This window comes from Rhinolophus sinicus, chromosome 4, assembly GCF_057876585.1.
Source record: "Rhinolophus sinicus isolate RSI-liver-muscle chromosome 4, RSI-T2T, whole genome shotgun sequence".
In the NCBI taxonomy this organism is placed as follows: Eukaryota; Metazoa; Chordata; class Mammalia; order Chiroptera; family Rhinolophidae; genus Rhinolophus; species Rhinolophus sinicus.
Genome location: NC_142504.1, coordinates 76,348,070 through 76,374,570, shown reverse-complemented (window position 1 = coordinate 76,374,570; position 26,501 = coordinate 76,348,070). Strand labels below are relative to the sequence as shown.

At 36.8% G+C, this 26,501-nt stretch overlaps 2 protein-coding genes and 1 pseudogene across 11 annotated transcripts in view; 1 reads left to right on the top strand and 2 right to left on the bottom strand.

Annotated features, from left to right (window-relative positions):
* The window catches only part of ESCO1 (establishment of sister chromatid cohesion N-acetyltransferase 1), a 54,932-nt gene extending 40,865 nt beyond the window's left edge, over nt 1–14,067 (top strand). Inside the window, exons 9-12 of one of the 2 annotated variants that reach the window (XM_019741208.3) lie at nt 1,847–1,936; nt 5,042–5,185; nt 8,827–9,014; nt 12,861–14,067. In XM_019741208.3, coding sequence (XP_019596767.3) covers nt 1,847–1,936; nt 5,042–5,185; nt 8,827–9,014; nt 12,861–13,008 — 570 coding nt within the window. In that variant the 3' untranslated portion in view covers nt 13,009–14,067. Of the gene's footprint in view, nt 1–1,188; nt 1,313–1,846; nt 1,937–5,041; nt 5,186–8,826; nt 9,015–12,860 lie in introns of those variants that run through there. The other variant, XR_002138128.3, reaches the window with a different exon arrangement.
* Nucleotides 7,368–8,318, bottom strand: LOC141573160 (heterogeneous nuclear ribonucleoprotein A1-like; annotated as a pseudogene).
* A 3,523-nt stretch (nt 14,068–17,590) lies between the features above and the next one.
* The window catches only part of GREB1L (GREB1 like retinoic acid receptor coactivator), a 257,946-nt gene continuing 249,035 nt past the window's right edge, over nt 17,591–26,501 (bottom strand). For 7 of the 9 annotated variants that reach the window (XM_074340250.2, XM_074340246.2, XM_074340245.2 and 4 more), the window contains 5 exons: nt 25,378–25,605; nt 24,301–24,442; nt 23,270–23,470; nt 21,353–21,491; nt 20,046–20,355 (listed from right to left, as the gene is read on the bottom strand). In XM_074340250.2, coding sequence (XP_074196351.1) covers nt 20,192–20,355; nt 21,353–21,491; nt 23,270–23,470; nt 24,301–24,442; nt 25,378–25,605 — 874 coding nt within the window. In that variant the 3' untranslated portion in view covers nt 20,046–20,191. Of the gene's footprint in view, nt 20,356–21,352; nt 21,492–23,269; nt 23,471–24,300; nt 24,443–25,377; nt 25,606–26,501 lie in introns of all 9 variants that reach the window. The other 2 variants (XM_074340251.2, XM_074340252.2) reach the window with 1 other exon arrangement.

Sequence of the window (26,501 nt, the reverse complement as noted above, 5' to 3'; positions counted from 1 at the left end):
CTAAAATATGCTGTCTTCATGAATATTAGAAACCTAAGAAATAGTAACTGTTCTTTGCAATTCCTACTTCTTAAATGTGTGCATGAAAAAACAGAATCATATTTAAAATGTAAAATTGTCAAACCCATTTGTGAGAAAATTTTCATCATGAACATGCAAGTCTCAAGTTTTTTTCAAGAGAAAGCTTTGTATTAAAAAATCAGTAAAGTAAAATAATTTAGCGCCTGTGGTGCAATATAATGACATTAGACCAGTATTTTTGTTTTTAAAGATAATAGGAAAATAGCTTATCGGATTATCTTTTTTTTATTTATTTATTGTCACTAATTCTTTTTTTTAAGATTATCTTTAGATATTCAGTTCAGGAAGTATTACTTTCTTATAAGTTGGTGTTACTTAAATTTCTAGTTGTTTATTGAATTTGTAGTTTAATCTTTAAAATGGAAAGTCTCCATTTTCATTTTATGGAAAATAGATTTATTTTAAAAACGTTTCCTCAAAATAATGTATTAACATAAATTTGTTTTTAAAGAGGTGATATCTTTAATGCCTTTATTCAGATTTGGATATAATTCAGATTTAGTTTCTAATTTGGAAAAAAAAAAAGACTTCTATGACTATTGTTTCTGCTCCTTTCCTTCCTTCTTTTCAAATCTTGAGAACAGTTTACCCGTCATAATCACCTGAATTTTGCTTTTTATCTTTGGGTGTTCTGTTTTTCAAACAAATTCTGATTTTAAATTCTTTAATCCAAATATCAAATTACTGCAAATGCTTGATATATAGTACATATATCAAGCTTGTTACTAGACTTTTTGTCCCCAGCTAAGATCCTGCCCCTTTCCCAAAACAACCATTCTGGGTTATTTAAGAAAATCAACCTCCTTTCAGACTTGCCATACTATTTTTAAAAAATGTAGTTGCCATTTTCTTGGTTTCGTTGAGCTTTTATATTCTTAAAAGAAACAAATCTCAGAAAGAAGGTGATGGTTTTCTCTATTAGAAGTACATATTGCTTCTTGAAAGACTTTTTTATATAAAGTTGGTTGGGTAAGACAAATGGAACAACCAGTTAAGCTCATTCCTTCTATGCTTATTATTGACTTCAAAGCTCCTAGTTTTAACCTTTGGTTCAGTCCCAACCTCCTAGATTTAAGTGGCTTTTGTTTTGTTTTGTTTTTCATGCAGGTTCTGCTCATTAATCACCACGAGTGTGGATCTGAAGAAGAGTTTATTACCTCTCTTTTTTTGAGTATGTTTAACTTCAGATACACACAACGTAGCCTCTCCTTCCCTATTAGATTCTTAGAAGGTAGTTATATTTTTATAGTCTCCTTTTTGTGACTTTGATAGTTGTGATCAATAAGAATAAACACTTATTCCTTACATATTGGACTACTGCATGCAAATCAGTTCATTTAAAACCTCCTGGAGGTCTTTGGCATGCCAGACATAAAACCATGAGTGTTTGTTTGTGGAGGTAACCATGTTCCAAAGAAATAAGAGTTTAATTCTTTTATCATGAAACTGGGAGAGTTATCCTTTAGGTTCTGGGAATCACTGACTTTAAGGGGTTACTTTTGGTGTGTGAATTAATTTAAAATGGGAAATGATAAATTAGAAATATTCTTGTGGTATCTCTGAGTGAGTAGTATAAAGAAATTAGCTTGCATTGTACCTATTGTATGCTTAACAAAATAGCTTATTTATCTTGTCATTAAACATTAATGAGCACATATTTTTCCATGTTTGCAATTTTTAGACACATTAATGTGTTTTTTTTGTACGTGAATATGATGAATGAAATGTACATAAAATTCATTTTTTTTTTTTTTAAAATATCTAGGGCTGGAAGAAAGAAAGAATTCTGGCTGAATATCCTGATGGCAGGATAATAATGGTTCTTCCTGAAGACCCAAAGTATGCCCTGAAAAAGGTAAATTTCTACTGAAATTTCATGTAGAATAGATAAATTTGCAGCTAATTTTAAGAGAATAATGCATTGCTAGCGCAGCACATTTAAACACCAATTCTGAAAACAAGAAATAGGCGTTTAAAGAATACAACCCAACCGAAAAATTATGCTTAAACTTTGTGGTGTGTCTAGCAAATGTGAAATGAATTTTTAGTGAGTTGATCACTGTCGTGTGTGTGTGTGTGTGTATATATATATATATATATATATATATATATATATATATTATATATATATCTTTCTTTCTTTCTTTCTTTCTTTCTTTCTTTCTTTCTTTCTTTCTTTCTTTCTTTCTTTCTTTCTTTCTTTTAAAGATTTTATTGGGGAAGGGGAACAGGACTTTATTGGGGAATAATGTGTACTTCCAGGATTTTTTCCAAGTCAAGTTGTTGTCTTTTTAGTTGTACTTGTGGAGGGCACAGCTCAGCTCCAGGTCTAGTTGCCGTTGTTAGTTGCAGGCGGTGCAACCCACCATCCCTTGTGGCAGCCTTGTGGTTGAGAGCCCTCTGGCCCATGTGGGAATCCAACTGGCGGCCTTCGGCATTAGGAGCATGGAGCTCCAGCCGCCTGAGCCACTGGGCCGGCCCTGTCCCATATTTTTATCAGTAATTTTGAGTGATGGTGTAGAAGACATGCTAGTTAATTAATAATGCCACATAAGTGATTTCAATAATTAGAATTAAAATCTGAATCATAATTTAGAAAATTAAAATTAATAAATATAAAGTTTCATTCTGAGAGATTTCTAAATAAAATCTGCAGACAGGGATCCAGTAGTAGGTCATAGTAATCCTAAAGTTAAACATGAGGCAGTCATATAATGTTAAGAGAAAAAAGATGTATTCTGGTTTATAAATAAAATGTGGAAAACTTAAAATCCTCATATTTAGGGTGAACCAAGTTTTAGTCCAACTTAGAATTCTATACTTTAAGGGTTCACAGAAATGAACCAGAGAGAGAATGATATCTGGAACCATTTTATTACATAGAGCGAGTATCTTAAAAGACAGGAAACCATAGGATAAATTTATTTTTAAATAATACATTAGTTACATTTCGAATAATATATTCAAAATGTTTTTCTTCAATCTCCAGATGCTTTCAGAATTGCCTCATAATGTAAAGCAGTGGGTCCGGTTGTTTATCTGAAAAACTTAATTACACTAGAGTGTGTCCAAAATGTCTAGAAATACAAGGAAAATAATTTATTGTACTTTTTTTATATTAACAGTTGGGCCTCTTTAAATTTAGGAATACTTCACCTGAAGTGGAGATTGAAGGAAAACACTTTGAACTGATTATTTGAAAATTTATCTAACGTTCTACTTAAAGTTTATCCTGTGGTTCCTGACTTTTCAGATAATACTGAATATGTGACTGGACAATCCCAGATACCCAAATAAGCCCCCATACTACCACTGCCTAACAAGTAGAGACAGTAGCAGTTAGAGTGACATGTAAACATGGCCCCCGTCTTGTACTTGAAACACTGATCCTGGCACAAAAATAAATATTTGTTGAATTAATGTTAGATTAGTGATTGACTAAATGAAAATTAAATTATGGAAGTTTTGGAATTCCAACTATGATCATTTGGAAATGCACAGTGAAAACTGCTACACTAACATATGTGACATCCAGACTTTATTATTACTAAGACTCCTCAGGAAATGCGAATTTCCTCAGTTTAGTTTCTCAGGATAAAGTCTTAGTAACCTATAATTCAGTTTGGTACTAGTTAGTAACCCATAACAGGTTAAAAAATAAAATCTAGGCAATTGTGAGTAATTTGTTTTTAGGAACCAAATCAGGAGTTGTATTGTGAAAAACTGTTCCAGGACTAGAAAGATTTGAGTTTTCATTACTGAATAAGGGATACAGTATTCTGCATGTCAGAGGTATGACTACTTAACTCTCTTAGTGGTTATTTGCATTTTCAACTTAGTGACACAAATTCATATTTATTGCGCTGAGTATTTGCAGATTATTTTTTAACTGGGGAAGGAACTAATGTTGAAGTGCCTACAAAAATCTCGACTTTGAGTGCCTATAAAAGTTTGAGTTTGGGCCGCTGAATGGCTCAGTTAAAGCACGAGCTGTTAACAACAAGGTTGCCAGTTCAATTCCCGCATGGGATGGTGGGTTGTGCCCCCTGCAACTAAATATTGAAAACAACTGGATTTGGAGCTGAGCTGCGCCCTCCACAACTAGATTGAAGGACAACTACTTGGAGCTGATGGGCTCTGGAGAAACACACTGTTCCCCAATATTCCCCAATAAAATTTTTTTAAAAAGTAGAAAAATGCCTAGTCTAGACAACATTGGAGCGCCTGAGCCCGCCTAGAGCCAGTCACTTGAAAAAAAAAAAAAAAAGTTTGAGCTTATCATACTTAACTTTGACCACCACCGTTCTAGAAGGTAAACTAGAAAAAGCAGTTTGATGCCACATTAACATTAGGGGTTCAAATCCCTGCTCCTTGGCTTTCTACATGTCCAGTATCTGACATGGGAAAGTTACTTAACTTTGAATTTTATTTCTTCCATATGTAAAGTGAGGAACCATAGACCTCCAAGAAATACTGGATTTAAGTAAGATAATATTCATGAAGTACTTTGCATAATGTCTGGCCTATAAATGGTTGATAAAGGAGTAAATACATATTTCTTTCCACTGTGCCCATTTCCATTTATTGATGAAAGTACCAGTTAAGGCTCGGGAAGAAAAGTACCTTCCTTGGCTGAGGTTCCAGTGAAGTTCTTTCCAATTCGCAAACCCATGATGCTCCTAATAGGAATCCTTAATATTCTTATTGCCTGTTCTAGGAGCTGTCACTTCTTTTGTTCCCTAGACACTGGGCTTGGTATTACTCTCTAGTTCTTCCCTCAGTTTGCAAATTGGTCCTTAGGGCTTGAAAAACAGTCATTGGTTAGCATAGTCATTCAAAAGAATTTGTTAGAGGAGGTCCTACTTGGAATGATATACTCAACTTACTTAATTGAAATAGTATATTTGTACATATATACAAATGCTTTCATTGTTAAAAAATACTGTTCTTTATTTGGCAGGTTGACGAGATTAGAGAGATGGTTGATAATGATTTAGGTTTCCAGCAGGCTCCACTAATGTGCTATTCCAGAACTAAAACACTTCTCTTTATTTCTAATGACAAAAAAGTCGTTGGCTGCCTAATTGCAGAACATATCCAATGGGTAAGTGATTTTTAAAGTGTGCATATGTATTTTGGTGTTTAAAGAGTTTACTGCGTAATCTTGAATAACATAATCCTAGTGAATTTATTAACATTTGATGTAAGGAAGAATGTGAATGCAAGAATTCCTGTGTGTAATTCTTTACTATAGTGGAGCTATATTTTCAGTGGTAATTAGTTTCTCAAGTATGTAAGATAAAAATTCTATAAATCAAAAGTACTGTTAAATTTTGTTCAAGAAGTTTCCATCTTGGATACTAAATGTAATGTCTGTCTCAGTCCCTTCAGCGCTAGAATAAATCAAGCATTGGCAAACTATAGCTCCAGGTCAAAATCCAGCCTATTTTTATAAATAAGTTTTTTTGGTAACACAGCCACGCTCATTTGCTTACGTATTATTTATGGTTTCTTTCACACTACAAAGACTGAGTTAAGTAGTTAACAGAGACCAGGTGGGCTGCAAAGTCTAAAATACTATCTGGCTCTTTATAAAAAGTTGCCCACCTCTGGAATAAATCACCACTGCTTTGGTTGAGCTCTAAATGAGGAGTTGGCTTGTGTTTAGGATCCAAATTGTACAGAAAATTTACAGTAGAATCACAATAAAAGGGATATGTTCACATTATAAGACTTAAGTAGTAACAACTTAAGAGACCAACTTAAGAGAAGAGTCTGGACTCCCTAATCATGCTCGCTTTGAGGCATACCTTTGAGTTCTGTCTTTTTTCTTTTCTTTTTTTTTTTTAAGTTCCGTATTTTTTCAACTGAGTTCTTGCTGATGAATTCAATGCACATTGGATTTGACTTCTGTTCAGTTGATATCTTTTAGTATACTAACATTCGCCTGCAAATGTGCTTCATCATAAAATTTTCTAATAAAGTGAAAAGTCAAGTAAGTCAGCATGAGTTGATTTCTGAATGTTTAGCTATTTTTTAAAGAAGATTCAGCCTGAAATTGTATAGTTTTATTAATCTTGCTATTTATAACAAAATTGATTTAAATCAGTAGCTTGTAAGGTAATTTGAGGATATAAATTTGATATAAAATGACTAACTCATAAAAAAGTTTGCCATACTGAAATTGAGTTAATTTTATACAGTGCAAACCCTTATGTTTTTTTCTGTTCTACCTATTTCCAAAAATGACTTGTAGAAGTGTTTATACTAGAAGATAGTTATGTCCTGCTTGCTTTTTTGTTGTTGTTAATTCTTACTTGTGTTGTCTGATTGCTTCAAATTTTATATCATGTTCTATCAGAACACTGGCTGTGTTCTTTTTTGCATCTGGACTGGTAGAGGAGATGTATGTGTTTTAAAGCACTTTATTTTTATTTTTTTAAGAGATGGGAGTGTGGGGAAAGGACCTTTCTAAATTCTTGATTACTTTGCCATCCCTAGTCCTAGTTCCCACACAGCTGTGAACCCCACAACTATGGCAGCAAGCACAGTAACAGTTGTTAATGACTGCTGAGTTCTTAACCATGTACTTTTTTCCCCCCAAGAGGTTATTAAATCGTTTATTGATTACACATGATAATGGATGATACACAAGCTTCATTCCCAGCTATAATTTTATCTGGTACCATAATTCAATTTAGATGTATTGCATAGGATGTGCCAACAATCATTAATCACTAAATAAACTCCAGACTCTGCTTGGACGACCCTTTTAATGGTGAGCTCCAGATCACCAACACAGTAACTGTCAGTTCAACTACACCAAGGTTTCTGAAGACAGTGGCTTCTGACTGAGCCCAAGCAGGTTGTAAGTAAATTTCAAATGGAACCTGGCATCACCCTGAAGGAATTCTAACTTCATACTGTAGGGGTAATTTACCAAGATGGCTTCAGAGTAGACTAACTTTACACAGCACATTTAAAAAAAGACACATTTATTCAGCGTCCTGATCAGACCATTATATTTAGCAATCAACAACAGCATGGGTGCAAAAAAACAAAACAAAAAACAAATCTACATTAAAACCCTTTGTTAGAATGCTTTTCACTTTGCACAGAACAGAAACTAAAATAACCTGTTATACAATTAGTCACAAATACAGTCCTTGAGTTTTTTGCCCATACACATGAGTATTGTCTAAAACATGTCTTCTTTGTAGCAGCTAGGCCCTGCCACCTGTGCTTGGCTGAGTTCACAAATCTGTCATAACCTGTAGCTTCCCTGTCACTTCTCTGGCTCTCCTCTCCTGCTAAGCTTTGTTTCCTGGCAGTAATTAATACCTTCTGCCACTGCCGTAGCTACTGCTGCTGCTGGAACCACCATAGCCACCTTGGTTTTGTGGCTTGGTAAAGCATTGGCCTCCACCACCATAGGTTCCAGAGCTTCTGCCTCCAAAGTCCCTCCTTTCATGGGTCCAAAATTTGAAGCTTGATTGTTGTAATTGCCAAAATCGTTGTAGCTTCAGCCACCTCCAAAATTGCCTCCATCGTTACCAAATCCATGATAGCCGTCCCCACTGCCACCATACCCTCCACCACCACGACTGCCTCCAAAGCACCTCAACCACTGAAGTTTCCTCCACGACCAAAGTTGTCATTCCCACCAAAGCCGCCACCTCGACCACCACCAAAGTTTCCAGAACCACTTTGACCTCTTTGACTGGATGAAGCACTGGCCATCTCTTGCTTAGATAGGGCTTTCCTTACTTCACAGTTGTGGCCATTCACAGTATAGTATTTCTGAATGACAATCTTGTCTACAGAGTCACAGTCATCAAAGGCTACAAAACCAAAGCCTCTCTTCTTGCCACTGCCGCGGTCAGTCATGATTTCCATCACTTCAGTTTCCCCATACTGTTCAAAATCATCTCTTAGGTGATGTTCTTCAGTGTCTTCTTTAATATCACCCACAAACATCTTTTTCACAGATAAGTGGGCACCTTCTCAGTGAGAATCTTCTCCTGAGACAGCCCTCTTTGGTTCCACAACTCTTCATCCACCCTGTGTGGCCTTGCCTTCATGGCTGCACCCACCTCCACGGTGGCATAGGAGACAAACCCAAAGCCTCTGGAGCGCTTGCTGTTTGGGTCTCTCATTACTACCCAGTCTATGAGTGTTCCCCATTGCTCAGAATGGCTCCTCAGACTCTCATCGGTTGTTTCAAAGCCCAAACCTCCAATGAAGAGCTTCCACAGCTGCTCCAGCTCTTTGGGAGACTGACTTACACATGACGAGCTCAGGAGAGGAGACTAACGATGCTTCCTTGGCGGCGTCCACAGACAGAAAAGAGCTTACCATAATCTTTGCTGGTCCTTACAATATGGGAGGTAGAGAAAACTAACATTCAGTTCCTATTATGGGTCAAGTATGTGACAAGGTGCTTTGTATGTATCCCCTTATTTAATTTCTCAACAATTCTTTGAAAGAAATGGATATTTCTAATTTATAGGTAAGGAACCTAAAGCTTAATTAAGTAACTTCCTTTCATGGTCATGTAACTAGTTAAGTGAATTAGAACAATGTAGATCCAGGTCTATTTCCTAAAATGAGAATGAAAGTATAAATGGTCTGCATAGTTCATTAAAAAGCCAGACAGATGTAGTGACCTCCTCGTTAAGGTTAGTACTAGACGGTTGCTAAGTAATTTTCTCACTTTAAATTTTTTTCCAATTTTGATACCTACAGGGCTACAGAGTTATAGAAGAGAAACTTCCAGTTATCAGGTCAGAAGAAGAAAAAGTCAGATTTGAAAGGCAAAAAGCCTGGTGCTGCTCAACATTGCCGGAGCCTGCAATCTGTGGGATCAGTCGAATATGGGTATTCAGCATGATGCGTAGGAAGAAAATTGCTTCTCGCATGATTGAATGCCTAAGGTAACTTGAATGTAATCCCTCAACTCCTTTTCAGTAGTTTAGGATTTAAGTAAAGTTTTAGTGTAAAGACCAGCATTTAATTAATCTTAAATGTATAACCTTTATATTAATTTAAAATTTTCATAAAATTGTCAGTGTATTGGATCTGAAAGTACTTATTTTATATGAAGCTAATCTGAGAGGGAAGAAAGCACTGTTGGTTAAATATTATTAAATCATTTACAGTTACTTATTTGTAACTATGATTAGGTCAAAATAACCCACTTATTTTAAAGTGTGTTTGATATTGGAGAATTTTAAAGACAACAAAAATAAATGTGGAACTTTCTTGAGAGTTTAGCTTTTAGGACAATTTTTCTTAATTTAATAATATTATTTGTAAATTATCTAAGTCTTTTATTACCTTTTCTTTTTGCTTTTATCACTTGATCCTTAATCAAAGATGTAGAGGAAAAGACTCAGACAAATTGCATGTTTTTATTTTTTTATTTTTTGGTTGTTGTTCTTTAAAGTACTTTTGCTTTGAAGGATTAATGGAGGAGGTTAAAATCAATTACATAAATGAGGTTTTTAGTTCAGTCTCTTGTTTTTGTTTATTCATAGTGTCTTTGTCGACTATCTGTAGGTATAGCTTTCAGAGTAATCCATCATTGTTTTAAGTGAGATCCTAAGGCTCTAGAAATCTCGAGCTTTAATGTGTTTCTGGTCTCTCGCAGTTATTTTATCACTGAGTAGTGATTGATAAGGGATCAGATCTGCCTACCCTTTCCACGATAAGTGGCAGGAAAGTCATTAAGGAAGGTCAGGAAGTTTTTAGCTCTTTCAGAACTAAACCTGGAAGGTCATTAAGTTTTTAGGTCTTTCAGAACTAAACCTGGAAAATGGAGCTGATTAAATAATATCCTAAATGAGAGTATGGCCCCTTCTTTTAAATCTTGTAAATTTAGGTTTCGTGACAAACATAAGATGGTTCTAGTTTATAAAAACATAAAACAGTATAGCCGTTGTATTTGTTCTGTGATAGTGAGATCGCCACCATAAGCTTCCTGATAAAGCGCAGAGTTTTTACTTTTTTTCATTTATTGATCCTTCCTATGGACTCAGCTCACCTTGTTATAAGACTATGTTACGAAAATGCTAATAGTAGTCTATATCCTGGCTAAATTAAAAATAATTTTTTAAAATAAAAGCTGTATTGAGATATAATTACATAGCATAAAATTCATCTTTTTAAAGTGTAAAATTTAGTGAGATTTTAGTATATTCAGAAGGTTCTGAAGCCATCACCACCATTTAATTCTAGGACATTTTTGTCATTCCCCCCAAAAAACTCCATATCCATTAGCAGTCACTCCTTATTTCCCTTTCCCACAGCTTCTGACAACGGCTAATCCAGTTTTTGTCTCAATGGATTTGCCTATTCTGAACATTTCAGATAAATGGATATCTATAATATACAACTTTGTATGACTGGTTTCTTTCACCTAGCATGTTTTCAAGGCGCATCCATATTATAGAGTGTATCAGTGTGTGCCCTTCCTTTTTTATTGTAAATAATATTCCACTGTGTACAGTGGTACCTCGGTTTTCTAACGTAATTCGTTCCGGAAGACCGTTCGAGTTCTGAAACGTTCGAAAACAGCCAACAGCTAGGCCTCAGGATCTTGCACTCAGCAGAAGCCTCGTGACATGTTTAACTTCCGAGGTGTGTTCGAAAAACCAAAGCATTTACTTCCGGGTTTATGGCGCTCGTAAACCGAAATGTTCGTCAACGGAGACATTCGAAAACCTAGGTACCACTGTGTCTGCACCACATGTTATTTATCCACTTACCAGTTGATGAACATTTGGCTTGTTTCCTCCTTTTGGCTATTATGAATAATAATGCTGTGAACATTCATGTATAAACATTTGTGTGTTTTTATTTCTCTTGGGAAATAGAGAAATATTTGCATGTTTTTATTTCTCTTGGTATATACTTAGGAGTAGAGAGTTTCATTGGCCCATATGGTAACTGTGTAGCATTTTGAGAAATGGCCAAACTTTTCCAGAGTCGCTGCTCTATTCTACAGTCCCACAAACAAAGCATGAGGGTTTCAATTTCTCCACATCCTCACCTTCACTTGTTACTGTCTTTTTAATTTTAGTCTTCCTAGTGGGTGTGAAGTGGCATTTCATTGGGATTTTTCTTTACATTTCCCTCATGGCTATATGTTGAGCATCTTTTCATGTGCTTATTGCCCATTTGTATATTATCTTTAGAGAAATGCTTATCCAAATCCTATGTCCATTTTTAAATTGGTTTATTTATCTTTTTCTTGTTGAGTTGTAATAGTTCTTTATATGTTCTGGAGACAAGTCCCTTGTCAGATACATGATCTGTAAATATTTTTTTACTATTTTGTGGTTTTCTGTTCATCATCTTCGTGTCTTTTGAAGCACAAAAGTTTTAATTTTGAACTCCAAGTTATAAATCTTCTGTCATTTGTGTTTTTGGTGTCATTTCTTAATCAAAGGCCACGAAGGCCTACATTTTCTTTCAAGAGCTTATAATTTTAGTCCTTATATTTAGGTCTTTGATCTATTTTAAGTTCATTTTTGTGTATGATGTGAGGTAGGATCTAACTTCATTCTTCTGCATGTGGACAGCCAATTTTCTGAGCACCATTCTTTCCCATTGAATGGTCTTGGCACCTTTGTCAAAATCATTGACTGTAAGTGTGAAGTTTTGCTTATATTTGGATTCTCAGTTCTATTCCATTGGTCTATTCTTATGCCAGTCGCACACTGTCTTTAATACTGTAGCTTTGTACTGTGTTTTGAAATAAGGAAGTGTGAGTTGTCCAACTTTGTTCTTTTGACTTGCAAAGAAGACAGATTTACCAGTTTGGGGAGTAATTCCATTTTAACAATATTAAGTTTTCTGATTCATAAACATGGGATGTCTTTCTACTGGGGATGCCTAAAAAATAGATACACATTACTTGTATTCATGTTTTGATACCGGTATATATTGAGTATTACTATTTTAATACAGTTTTTTCCTTTCTTAAAATGTGGATACTTTTTTTGGCACCCTTTAATGTCTTTCAACAATGCTTTATAATTTTCATTTTACAGGTCTTGCATTTCTTGTGTTAAATTTAATCCTAACTATTTATTCTTTGATGTTATTTTAAATGGATGTTTTCTGAATTTCATTTCTGGATTCATTGCAAGTATATAGAAATACAGTTAATTTCTTAATATCTATCTTGTATCCTGTAACCTTGCAGAACTCCTTTTAATTAGCTCTGATAGTTTTTTGGGTGTGAATTCCTTAGGATTTTTTAATACAAAATCATGTCATCTCCAAAAAGAGATAGTTTTACTTCTTCCTTTCCAATCTGGTTGCTTTTTTCTTTCTTTTCCTTGTCCAGTTAATTGCCCTGGCTAGACTTTGTGGTACATTGTTGAACAGTAGAGGTGTATGCAGAGAGAGGCTTACCTTGTTCCTGTTCTCTGGGGAACAGATTTCAGTCTCTCACCATTAACTTTGATGTTCCTTGCTGCTCTTTATGAAGTTGATAAAGTTCATTCTAATCAGAGTGGTTGAGTATTTCTATTATGAAAAGGTGTTGGGTGAATGTTTTTAAAACCATTGTTGCTTTCATAAACACTTTTTTTTTATCTCAGATTATTAATATTTTAGATGAACAATTATTTTCAATAATTTTTAGAATATACATTACCTAAAAAGTCTAAGAAAGTCAAATTATATTTGATGGGTTTTTATAATTTTAGTGACTAAAAATAATATTAAATTTTTTACCCTTTCACCCCCCCCCCCCGCTTTTTTTTTAATAGGAGTAACTTTATATATGGCTCATATTTGAGTAAAGAAGAAATTGCTTTCTCAGATCCCACTCCTGATGGAAAACTGTTTGCAACACAGTACTGTGGCACTGGTCAGTTTCTGGTATATAATTTTATTAATGGACAAAATAGCACCTAAAACAAGTTCTTGCCTACAGTACTAGAAGACATCTACTGAAGAGTGGATTGGTTGCTGACTTTAACCAGGATCTAGGGCCATTTTTGTTACAATGAACTCAGGACTGGCAACAACCATAAGGTTGTTCCATTTTCATAAAATTGGAAACAATGCAGTAATAGCTTATTATTGTTTTGTTTTATAAAGAAGATATTTTATTATCTTTTACAGAAATTTATGATTAATGTATTTTATCTATAGTTATTTAGACATGTTTACATGCAGCAGATAATGATAATTGTTCATAGTGGACTGAAAACTAATGCAAGGACTATGGTCTCAGTGATAAGTATATTTTGAAGTTCTTAATATGGAAATATACCAGTGTAGTTTGGTACTGTATTTTTTTATATTGATCTGCTGATACCAGTTACAGTTTTAAAGATTGTATTTTCACAGAGCAGAAACCAATGTTTTTGAGTTATTATTCAAGGAGGGTGCAATATTACATATTTAGGAATTCAAAGCTAATTCTTTAAGGGCCTGAAATACACTTTGAAGGAACCCCCACCAAAAAGCAAAGTGCCAAATGAGCAGGAGGAATTGGAATATTGAGCTTTTCCTTCCATTTCTCCCTTTCCTATGCTTGATGATAGGAAGAAGTGGAAGGTGTAAATAATTGAAGCTTTCCTTCCTAGAGACCTAAAAGTGACTAGAATTAGGAAGGTGCCCTCTGAAGTTTATTATTCTTTCATTCTGGTTTTACTTCTTAAAATAAATGGCAACTGGTCACACTTAGGCTGTTAACAAATCCCAAAGAGGTTTATAAAAACCTGTGGAATAGTTGCAAACTAAATATTGATGACTTGGTATCTGCTTTGTTATTCCTCAGAAATACCACACTGAGTATATGCCCTCATTACTGGACTTCATTTTGATACTTGTCAATCCTTCATAGTGCCCTCTACTTTTAAAGGGTTTATATGTTGAAAAACTGCTGTGGCCTTTTATGACTTGTATATAATGTAGAGTAAAATAATAAAATACTTGATAGCTTTTTCTAAGTGATAAATGTGATAATGGTGTGTTGTCATTTGTGCTTTTTCAGGGAGTTTTTTAAGTTTTGAGACCTTGAAAAGTGATTAAAACACTGGCTTCCTAAAAGGTAGTTTTCACCAGTTTGCCAAAGGATCAGTATGTCAGCAACAACTACTGAACTTTATCTCTAATAAAAGGCAAAATCATTATATGAGAATAAAGACATAAAGAGCCACAGCCCAAGAATGAAGCGCCACTATGATTTAACATAGATTATTTTTAAGAGCTGAGATTATCATATTTCCATTAAAAATGGCTAAAAGTTAGGGCTTTAAGATTAACAGACAGGTGTACATTTATCCCCCTATAGATGAGTACTTTTTAAATTTATAGTGTTGTAAGGCTCTACGCTTTTTGTTAAGGGTGTAATGATAAGGCAATGTAAATACTTTTCCTCTAATTTATGATGATGGTCTGACTTTTGACACTCCCTTTCCCTTAGGGCTTGAGACTTGTAGTTATGCTTGGTCTCACTGTTTGCCTGACAGGGATCATAATTGTTTTAAAACAGGATGAAATTTTTGGGTATAGTGTAGATGCCCTACTGTTAATCTCATAATACAGGTCCAATTTCCATGCAAGCGATAATATGCTGCTTTGGGGAGCCAACCTTGGTGGTTTCAAGGGGACCCAGAGGTAGAGAGGACATACTGATTGGTTGGTTAAATATTACCATTACTAGGAAAACAGTTTGTTTTCATGTTTGTATTGAAGACACAGCACCTTAAATAACTTTAAAATTTTTTCTAAGAATAGTATTAATAATATCGTAACATTTGAGTTTTTGCTATGTGTGGTGCTGCATTATTTTATTTAGTTATCATGACAACCCTATGAGATAGTGTTTACAAGTGAGCAATCTGGAACTTAGAAAAGATAATTATGAGACTGCTGTAGCAGTCTGAAAAACTTGGAAACACTGAACTAATAGAGCTGTGATGTATGATGAAGAGGAGGAGATAGATAAACTTTGAGAAGACACAATGGAAGAATTGACGTGAGTTGATAACTGACCAGCAAAGAATCACGGCGAAAAATCTAGGATAATTGGGAATTTTGATTTGGGTAATTGAGTAGATGAATTGACTGAGAAGGGAATACTGGAGAATTATGTTGGGAGGATTGGATGGAAAAGGATGAGCTGAATTTTGATAAAGATTTTAAGGTGGTTGGAGATTCTCCAAGTAGAGATACCTATTTGATATATAATTGAATATGTTCATCTATCCAATTAAGGAAGTTTGAATTAAGGAAATTTATTGATTTAGTTGAGCTCACCACCCTGGGGTTTATAAAATGAGAGGGTAGGAGAAAGTTGTGAGGAACACCATCATTTACGAGTGTCAAAGCACTTGAGAAGGCATGTCCAAGGGAAGAGTTTCAAGAATCAAAGAATGTTCAACGCTGTCACACCGCAATTAAAGGCTGAAGAGTGATGTTAGAAAAAGAAGAGTGGTCTCTACAGAGAGGTGGAGGCAATAGTAGGCACGGTGAGTGTGCACCAGTGTCCCTAGTCCAACTTCAGAGGAGGCTGATTCTATAATTGCTGGTTACATAAGGTGTCTATAAATTTGTCAGCTGTCCTTGAATAGTTGGTTCATTATAAAAAATGTCTACTATATAGACATTATAGGAACCACAAGTATAGACAGGAACCATGAGATATTATGGGTTATGCTCTTACGCTCTAGTCATGATTCACCAGGTTAAGATTCCTGAGCTGATTTCTGGGGTGGTGACTACAGATGCAGTAAATCTACCGAGTCTCATGACTCTTGGGCCTTTTGGTAGATAAAGGGAAGACTGTCTTATAACAATCCCTCCACCCTTCTGGTAAAAATAAAATACATTGGACTACTTACAGAACAAAGAGGTGGTCAGAAAACGTTGCTTTTTCTGTCTTATAACTTACTCCATCTGTTGTCATAGTCAGTGAAGTAGATGCTTTCCTTAGCTCAGTAATTGACAGTTAAGAACACAAGGAATTGATTGTGTGAATGGCTTATTTCCTTGGCCTCAGAGGCCCTTCTTGGAATCATAATCTTTAGTGATGGCGTTTTCAGTGACACCAGGGTTTCAGTGTTAATGGCAATAGTCTCTTAAACCCAGAGGAAGCTTAAGGGCCAGCTTCCATGACTAAAGAGTTCTGAGGAATGTTTCTTCCCTGGATATTGTTCCAGCTTTAGGCATTTGAATACAAAGGTATGGCAGTTTCACAGCTTTTAGTCTTTCCAGGGCAGCTGCTTTGGGATATGTAGTGGAACAGTGGCAGTTTCTACTTGCTCCTGAATCTATCATCATACTTAAAAATATTTATTGCACCTCCAGAGGTAACAGGGGCCTTTGGCCTAGAAGAGTGTTTTCATGGTTCTATATCAAAGTTTATTATTTTGGCACTGTAGGACCGAATGGCATTTTTCTGGAATAAGTTATTCTCAAGAGTTGGTAAAATTAGGTAGAGTTTATAAATAAATGGGAGATTAACACCTTATGTCATACTACACAATTTTAGCAACTCAAAGTTCTGCTTCTAAGAAGGATACCAAAGTCAGTACAGTTGCTATCTATAAAATAAAAGATTGGGGATATACGTACTATGGATATTTGTAACATCTTTTTAATACTTAATGTTTAGGGCCGGCCCGGTGGCTCAGGCGGTTAGAGCTCCATGCTTCTAACTACAAAGGCTGCCGGTTCGATTCCCACATGGGCCAGTGGGCTCTCAACCACAAGGTTGCCAGTTCAATTCCTCAAGTCCCACAAGGGATGGTGGGCTCTGCCCCCTGCAACTAAGATTGAACACGGCACCTTGAGCTGAGCTGTCTCCCGGATGGCTCAGTTGTTGGTTGGAGCGCAGGCTCTCAACCACAAAGTTGCCAGTTCAATTCCTCGACTCCCGCAAGGGATGGTGGGCAGCGCCCCCTGCAACTAAAAAAATTGAACACGGCACCTTGAGCTGAGCTGCCGCTGAGCTCCTGGATGGCTCAGTTGGTTGGAGCCTGTCCTCTCAACCACAAGGTTGCCGGTTCGACTCCCGCAAGGGATGGTGGGCTGTGCCCCCTGCAACTAGCAACAGCAACTGGACCTGGAGCTGAGCTGCGCCCTCCACAACTAAGACTGAAAGAACAACAACTTGAAGCTGAACAGAACCCCCCACAACTAAGATTGAAAGGACAACAATTTGACCATTGTTCCCCAATAAAGTCCTGTTCCCCTTCCCCAATAAAATCTTTAAAAAAAAAAAAAAAAAAAAAATACTCATGTTTAGGTCTGTGGTGTATAATTAAGTAAAACTCCGCAAATGGGCAATATATGTAGGTATTTTAGGTGTGTGTATCTTTGTAGAGGCTACAAATTTTCATTCAGTTACCACTTTTGTGGACTGTTATGATAGAATTGTACAGTCATCCAACCTGTGATATGTGGACTTCCAGCCTTTCTTGGACATTGTCAGAATCAGGGAGCTCATTCACTTGTGAACATTCTTAGTTTAAAGAAGACAAACTTTTATTTTGGGGGTGAGAAAATTTTAATATTCACCAAATTAAATGGAAGGACAAGAACATACTGTAGACACAACTTAAGACAATTTAGAATCATAAACAAAAATGTGAGGTAGACTGACTAGTGAAATTCACCAAATTTTGGTTAAGAAAATTTTACAGTAATAAAGTAACACAGGTGCCTCCTTTTCTAAAAATCACAAAAAGCAATTGCATAAATTACAGCTAAAAAAAATCGAATACAATTCTCATTCTAATTTTAGTTTACATTCAGTATTAACCTGTGTGAACTGTCATACATGGCAAAGTTCAACAGGTCTATAGGTTAATTATTATGGAGGCCTAGAGGACACATTCATACCACAATGTTCTAAGGGATGGCAAGGCTCGAAGCGGAACACACCAAGGTATCTAGTAACAAATCGTGGTGTCCTGTGCTTGTGCAATTTTATCCTTAAAGGAGAAGGACCTAACATTCTTTAAAGAATTATACTGATAAGGTGATTTTAAAAGATCCAAACCTTAGTAAGCTAAGCATTGAAAAGAATAGGCAGGTCAATTTGAATTGTCCATCACTGGGGTGACAGTCTTGGCTTTATTCTGGTTTTTCTCTTCCACAGGGTTAAATAGTGTTTAAGAGATTCTAATCATGTGATGTTTTCAGAGTGCAGCCCTAACTAATATGGAGTACCTGCATCTAAAGTAACTATGAAAAAATGCTCTTCAGAATATGAAGCCATAAAGCCATAAGAAACCCTGAGAGGCCATCTGCCCCAGGTACAACTGTTTTAGAGTAATTTCAAGTATTTTATTTGCCCTATATAGTAAATGTTATTGGAATATTGCACAAACAGTGGGTTTCTTGATACCATCTACATTAGGCCCTTTCAACCAAACAGGAACAACTGAAATACATTCATATCTAAATCATCCTGCTTCAAAACGTACCTCTTTGCCAAAAATTCTGCTGTACTATAAAATTAGGGAGTATTTTTAAAGCATATATAAAGGCAGATCCTCTTTGAAGGATAATTAAAAATGGGGTTTAAAGGAATTGTTCATTCAAAATATATTTAAAGCATCATAAGTAGCTATATTAAAATCAGATCTGCAAACCATTTTCAGATTAGTTCATTCCATCTTTTCACTAGCTGTAAACTCCTTATTATCACAAGCTAATAAAACTGGTCAGTTAGCACTATTTGCTCTAAGTAAATGCAGGCTTACCCCTCTCAGTAGTTTCTGACCACAAATAAGACATCAATTCAAGTAATAATGGCCATCTTTAGTGGGGATAAAGTGATTGCGAATAATGTCAAGAGATTGTGTGACGAGAACTGGAGTAATTTAAGAGTAAACTTCCAATAGACTTAGTTTGTTCTAGAATATTTTCTAAAACTGTTTTTGGTTGAAATACATGGTGAGAAATTTATAGAAACGTATGCCTCCTGTTGATACTGACCAAACACCCCCTGCTGATTTTAATGAGTCAGAGAGACTGTAATGGAATCTTCTTACTCCTTACAAATGAATCGCTGGTACGATTAAAAACAGTTGTGAGTCTTTCTATGGCTCATTTCCCATTTCAGCAATTTCTGTGTTGTGGTCAGTATAAGACAGCTAAAATGTCATTTAGTGTATCTTTTAAAGTAAGCTTTTCTTGAGTCCCTGAAAGGAAACTAGTTCCACTCCACACAAAACCTTAGCCTGACATTTAGCTTTGCTGGTGCCAGCTGCATTAATTCCAGCAAGTGGGGTGGGTATGGGGTGACTGCTGAAAGCTGCTTTTAATTGGCTCAACTACTGAATCAGGTTCTCCTTATACAAGATTAATCACTGTTCCATATCCTCACAGACATGGTGTGCTTAAAGACGAAACATTTTTAAAGAATGGAAAAGCTAAGGAATTTAAGCAAGGAGAAGCTGCTGTGTGCACACAATGCCTGCTCTGCATTTACTGATTTATTTGTTCAGTTTAAATAGTAAACTTTTAACTCCTGTGGAAATTTTGCCAAAAGTTTCAATACATATAAGATTATAAATCTTAAACTAACACTGCACAGAGAAAGACAAAAGCTACTTCTTTTTTTTAAATACAAATATCTTCTACATTCTATCATTTCAGACCCCTGAGTAATACTGTACCAAAGTACAGATCTGAAGAGAAACTGAGGGTTCAGGCCTCAAACGTTAATCTTCAATTAATTCCACACCAACGGTGTGAGTCTCATGTAACACATTCTGGCTAGCTAATGCTGAGTCAGCTATCCCCTAACATAGCGTAGTAGGAAAAACAATGCAAACTCCTTGTTCGTTCTTCAAAGCACATCATCCTCAGGCCCCGCGGGCAGACCATGTCTTAAGTCATTGCATAACTGCCTAGAGTGGAGTTAACCTGAATGTAAGGTCCTGAAATTGGAACTGAAGGAGAGTGGTGCCCTCAAAGACCTGGGTCAGATTTGGGGTATTCTTTGGAGAACAGACAAATATGTTGCACTTCGCTCCACAGTGATTGTACTTTAAAGGAAAAAAAAAACCCAAATAATTGTTTCTGTCCCATCCCACCCAGGCATCCCTTTGCTATTTTTGGTCTCTTCAAAAGCTCATACATGACGTCCAGTAAGAAAGTAAAGGGGTTTGTCATCACTGCTGTTAGCAGTTTGAAACTCATCCCGGAGGCGGAACTGCCACTCATCCTCTAGTTCTAAGCGGACAATGGTTTGGCGTAAGGAACTTCTGTCTTGGCAGATGACACACAGGGTAGCACCTTCAGAAGAAAAAAGGCAGAAGTGCATATTAAGATCAGGGATTGAAATGATAAAGAATCTTAGCACCTCTCTGTTTATATCCCTTAAGCTAACACATCTGAGTACCAACATACTAGGTAAGTAACCCATCGGGTTATTCATTTTAATTTTATTTATTTTGAATAAGAAGTATTATGAGTTCAAAAGGGTAAAGTGAAAAGTCTCCCAACCCCACTCTCCCTTCCCCTGTGGTAACCAGTGTTAAAACCCATGCTGTACTTCTCCCGTATCCCTCTAAAGCAGGGTTTCTCAACCTCACCACTATAGGTCTGGGTTATTCTCTGTTGTGGGTGCTGTTCTGTTCTTGTAGGCTGTTTAGCAGCACCCTGGCTTCTGCCCACATTCTGTCAGCAGCAGCAGTGTGACAGCCTAAAATATCTTCAGGTACTAGCAAACGTCCCCTGCAAGGCAACTTCCCCACTGCTCCAGATGTATGTTTTATGTATATGTGTATACGTAACACAATTTTGCCTGTTCTCATAAAATGCAGCATGTTGTACACGATATTCTGAACCTTACTTTGTTCACTAATCTCAGTGATCATCTTGTCAGAATTATTTGTGATGCCTAATCTTCAGTTTTTAGGCAAATCTAACTGTATACTGCAAATCTAACTCATAACTCATTAAAATTAGATTATTAAAAATTTTAAATTAAAATTAGATTATATGAGAAGCATTATTTCTCTTGCATTGATTCTAAAATTAATATTGGTAAAAACATAATGTCACAAATCTGGCTATTGGTCTACATTTAGTCTTAGTATATCAATGACTTGATTCACCAACCCCCATATTCCCAGTTAAGAAAACCAGTAGCCCTGGTTTAAAAGCAAGGTATTTGATTTACTGGCAAAAATGATTGTTAAAGTTCTTTTTAAAAATATATCTTTCACCTCTTTATTTTGTCCAGCGGGAACCAATAGCATTCACAAGCAAAATACTAAATTTGGTTTACCTTTTAAAAACTTAAATTTCTTAAGAAGATCAGCACCTACAAAAGAGTCACAGAGGTACAAGAGGAGTCCACTGAAAAACACCCCTTCACAGTTGACATTGCTGGAATGGGGTCTGGAGCTGATGTAGCATATGGCCACCTGCAAGCACCAAGCAGAAATAGCACGGGCATTTCAGAAGCAAGCAAATGTCTGCACTTCAGCTGTATGAGTCATTCTCTTCCTTTTTCATTGTCTATTTCAGGGTAAAGTAAAGGAGATAAAATTTTTTATTGAAACTTAAAATGGGTTGGTTATTTAAGCTTTGTATCTTCTATTTAGTGTGCCAAGTTTTAACGTATTTAAAGCTTCTCTTGTTTATTTCTCATAATAGGACGGTTATGAAAAATTGGTAGTAACAAAGTAAGTCCCTCCATGTAAGAGTCTTTATAAAATTAAAAAAATAAAACCTTCCACAAAAAGGCATACTTAGGGAAGATTAAATGTTTACATAACATTAATGAGAATAAAAATTTTTTTATCAGCTTTTCATGTAGATAAATTTTCAATTGGATAGAAGCTTCAAACTGCATGAATTTAAATTTTTAGCTCTATATGGCTTCCATGTACAGAAGATAATTTCACAAAAACTACAGGGAAGTGAGTGAATAAGATAGTTGGGAAACCTTGAGAACGATGGAATGGCTGAAAGTGTGGGCCAGACTGCTTGGGTTCAAATACAGTTCCTCTGTTTGGTAGCTGTGTTTGCCACTGAGCGGTTTCCTTCATGTTACCATACCTCAGCTTCCTTGTCTGTAGAGATAGTAGTACCCGTTTCATAGGAGTAATTTATGAATTAATTAATATGCACACTAACATTGAGTGTTAGCTGCTGTGAGTAGTGGTGAGATTTTGGTGTCCAGTACCTACAGCCCTGGATCCTGAGTGGAGGAATCGGGAGGCCTGGGCTAGACACGTCTCTTACAGCTGCCACGAAAGGCATTATTACATCTTATGGTTTGTAAGGTTCCTTCTGCCCCTAAAATTCTACAATTCACGTCCATCCCATAGTCTAGATGACTGAAATCTCATAAGAATGAGAGTGTAAAATGTTTACACTGTTAAATTTAAAAAATCACTTTAAAAAATTGAATATAGTTGGATTTCAGTCTTAAGAGATTGTCAATACCTGGAAAGAAGAAAGCCTAGAAGGAAATGTACATCCAAATGTTGTTCTCATTACAAATGATTTTATTTTCTAATTTACAGCTCTTTAAATTCTTTAAAAGGATGATATATTGTTACCGAATAGAATAAAATACTGAAAAACTGATAATCCTAAGGGAAAGCTTAGTGGCAGAAACCCTTAAAAGTCCTGAAGGCCACCAATGGTCAGAAGGTGCAAGTGGAAAATCTTTTAAAAAACTAAAACTGATGGACAACTTGGGATAGAGGGAGAGAGAGAGAAAAGAATGAAAAATAAGGAAATGGAAAAGAAGTCCAGGAGTGGAAGTGACAGCTATAAAGGTCTCCTGTGGCACCTTATATTGTTCAGGAATCACTGGGCTCCTCGTACATGCGGGGAGGCCCGGTGCGCCTCTGAAGAACTCTGTCTTGTGGAGAAACATCACATGATTAAAATATCATCTGATACATGTTACGATAGGGACAAGAAGCGACTGCTGCTGCCCAACTGAGGTAGGCTTCTCAACAGCGCTGCCCTCTGAGCAAAGCTTTGAGTCTTCATTGGCTTACTGTGAAGAGGTGAAATAAGTATAGGGAGGGAAAATTGCCATCACATATTGTGTGAACCTTTGTATAAAGGAGTCTGTCAAGGCTCCTTTTTTGTCTCCATTTAAGCTTTCAAATGGGCGCTAAAATGGGAAAGAAATAGATGGAAGTGGGTAAGACAGTACTAACCCACTCCCACTAAAGTTTACCTCTGGTCCAATGTTAAGGTAGCAGTCAATGGCCAACACAGGACTCTTAAAGTTACGGATGGCTTTGGGGAAGAGTTTGAATGAGGCGTGCTGAAGGAACTTCTCCAGGAGAAACTGCGCAGGGGCTGCCAGTAGCGTATGTTCACTGTCGGGAGCACAGACATACTGAAGGGGCAAGATGGGCGCTAAACTCTCTGACACCTGAAATCAGAGCCGAGATTATCATGGGAAATGATGTGCTTGTCACTGGATGAAATGGGCAAGGAAACTGCATTGCATCCAACAGCCCCCAAATAAGAGCAGTACAAGTCACAGATGCTAGGCTCAAATATGTCTGTCATTCTCGGGTTCTGAAAAAGTTTTTCACTTGGCACAGGAACAGTACAGTCAAATCTAACATAACTTACACAAAACAAGGGCAGGAGATAATGGAAAATTAGGCTTTGCAAGTTACTGCATTTAGCAAATACATTGTGAGGACCAACAGGAACTGCCTTTTACAAGTGCTGCTGGAGCGGATGGGATTACTCCCATCCTATCGCAACCGAACAAAAGAAAAGCCAAGAGCTTTCTAAGTTCTACTGGAGAGTCCACATGTTATAAATGATTAGATACCAGTAAATCTCTTAAACAAAAAAGGGCAGGCCCATGGAATTCACACGTCACACATTTTGATCTTTTACTTTCTTCACATGCATCTTGATTTACATTTCTCACGTTACATAAAGAATGTAAAAGTGTTAACTTTGCCAGTTTTAGAATATAGAATATTAAGTAAAATGAATTTTTGATAGAGTTGTTAAGCCTTAAATCTAAAGAAAGGTAATTTTGTTGAATTTTCAAATCTTATGTTTGGCTGTGCATGAGTCGTCAGTGAGGGAAATGAGACTGCAAATTTGCCTTTAAGCAAATTTGTGTTACCTCAATTTCTACTCAAGTGGCAAGTGCTTAATGCCAGTACCTAATAACAAAGATACTAATAAGAAATCATTGTCTTAATTTCAACAGTAGCATCAAGCTTGCATACTTACCACGATCTTTGGTTTAATGATAAAGTCCCTTTGCCCTCCAACCTGAACGTGTTTCTTCATGAGACTGAAGTTATTAAAGCGGCAGATGAGCAGGCCACTACTGTTTGTTCTCAGGTTAAAGTCAACATCTTCACAGAAATACCTACATCATAATCACAATGATAGGTTTCTTTGAGTACCTGTCACATCTCAACCGTGATAATTACACAGAAATGTGTGTGGCACTTGTTAGGAGACAGCCTCAAACAGAAAGTTGCCTTTTCTTGGAGCTGGCCCTCAACACTGGCCTGTAAAGCCCGATTTGGACACTACAGCCATAAAAGGAAGGAGTGAGGTGACCTTGGTCCCAGACATTCCATAGGACCCTACGTGTTCTGAACTGAACTCGACTGCACATGCTACATACTCTTGGAGGACCAGAGTGCATAGGTGTTCCCAGTTCTAAAATCCTGGTTGCGAATAGGATAAAGCATCTGCCAAATTTAAAACAAAGTGAAACAGCTACAGAATATTCTCGTAGCTACAGGATTGGTGGTTGACATAAGAGGGACTTTATGGGCCCTGATAATTCTTTGCTTGGCCATCTCAGATTTTCTAGGATGCGGACATAATTTGTTCAGGAGTTAGGGCCAAGGCTAACGTGCTCATTCCCATCTGCTGACTCTTCTCTACAGGATCCAGATCATGGGGTCTTGCTGACATTTGGGGAAAGTGATTACCTTCTAAGTTCTGAGTGTGAGTAGAGTTAATCTTCAATGGCTTTATGGGTCCACACACTGATTTGTATTGATGCAACAGTTTTTGTCCCTGTTTTTTTTGTTGAATAATGAGATTACTAAAATAACGTTTTTTAAGCATTTCATATTGTAACACCTGTTAGGGGTTTGGGTCAGTTTGAAGGGTGATGGGCAATTTGGGGCTTCTGATCCCTCCCCTCCTTTCTCCTTGTCCATATAGAGAGATTCTCAGTTTGCAATTAAAAGACAGAAACAGAGGAATAAAACATTACAAAGGCTAGAGCTGGGCAGAATGATGAGCAGATGCCAGGATTACTTGCATCTGGGAGGCCTGACTTACCTGTTGAAGTCATACTGTACGTTCTGAGTCAAGTCTATGTTGAGGAGAATGAAATCATGCACGTGGCACCGAGAGAAGGGGGCTTTCAGGCTCTGGGAAGTCAGCTTGCTGCTCCATTTCTGTATGCCCAGGATTGCGTAGTGGACGATTTTTGGTGTTGCTTCAATATGCTGTAAGACACTCTTCAGGGACACATTCTTACTGGAAACTCCTGCCTCCACGGGTGGGCTATGAAATATAAAGTTGGTTTATATAAGATCAGTATTACAGAAGAAGGGCCATTTAGGAAGGGGCAACATGACTGTACAGTATTAGTATCTGTCAAGGCTATAATTAGGTCATCTACTTTGTTAGCCTGGAATGGAGAAGGGTGTCCCGCCCAATGTCGTGCTGCCTGTCACTGCTAACTTAAGGAAGCTGCCTTCTGGGAATGGGGCTTAATGCTGTAAAACAGAGAAAGAAATCCAGCCCATCTTTCAAAGTGAATAATGAACAGGGAGTTACCAAAGAGGTAGCAGAAAGTTAGAAGCATACAGTATACTTCCCAGTTCCGGTAATTACGATGTAATAAAGGAATATTTGAGAACTGCTGGCTTCAAATCCACAGTGGAAACAAAGACAAAATCACATCTGAGTTGGAAAGGCCGAGAGATCTGGCACAAGATCTCAGTTGAGGGCGCTACTGACATTTTGGGGCCATTTCTTGCATTGGCCTTTTTCTAGGTTGAGCATTCCTTGGTTCTCATGGGCACCCTCCCCACTGCCTCTGGAGGAAAACCACTGATTTTGGCCCAGCCATAAATTTATAGGTGCTGGAATTGAGACAGGTGAAATAACTTTCCCTTTTCATCCAGGTAACATACCACGTTTCCCTGAAAGTAAGGCCGGGTCTTCTATTAATTTTTGCTCCATTAGGGCTTATTTTCAGGGGATGTGTTGTTTTTTTTCATGTACAACAATCTACATTTATTCAAATACAGTCATCTTCTTCTGGAACATCGTCATAACGTACTAAATGTGTCCGTCTGGCTTAACTGGAGCTTAATGATCTTAACTGGGGCTTATTTTCAGGGTAGGTCTTATTTTTGGGGAAACACGGTAGCAGAGCTGGGTCTAAAAAGCAG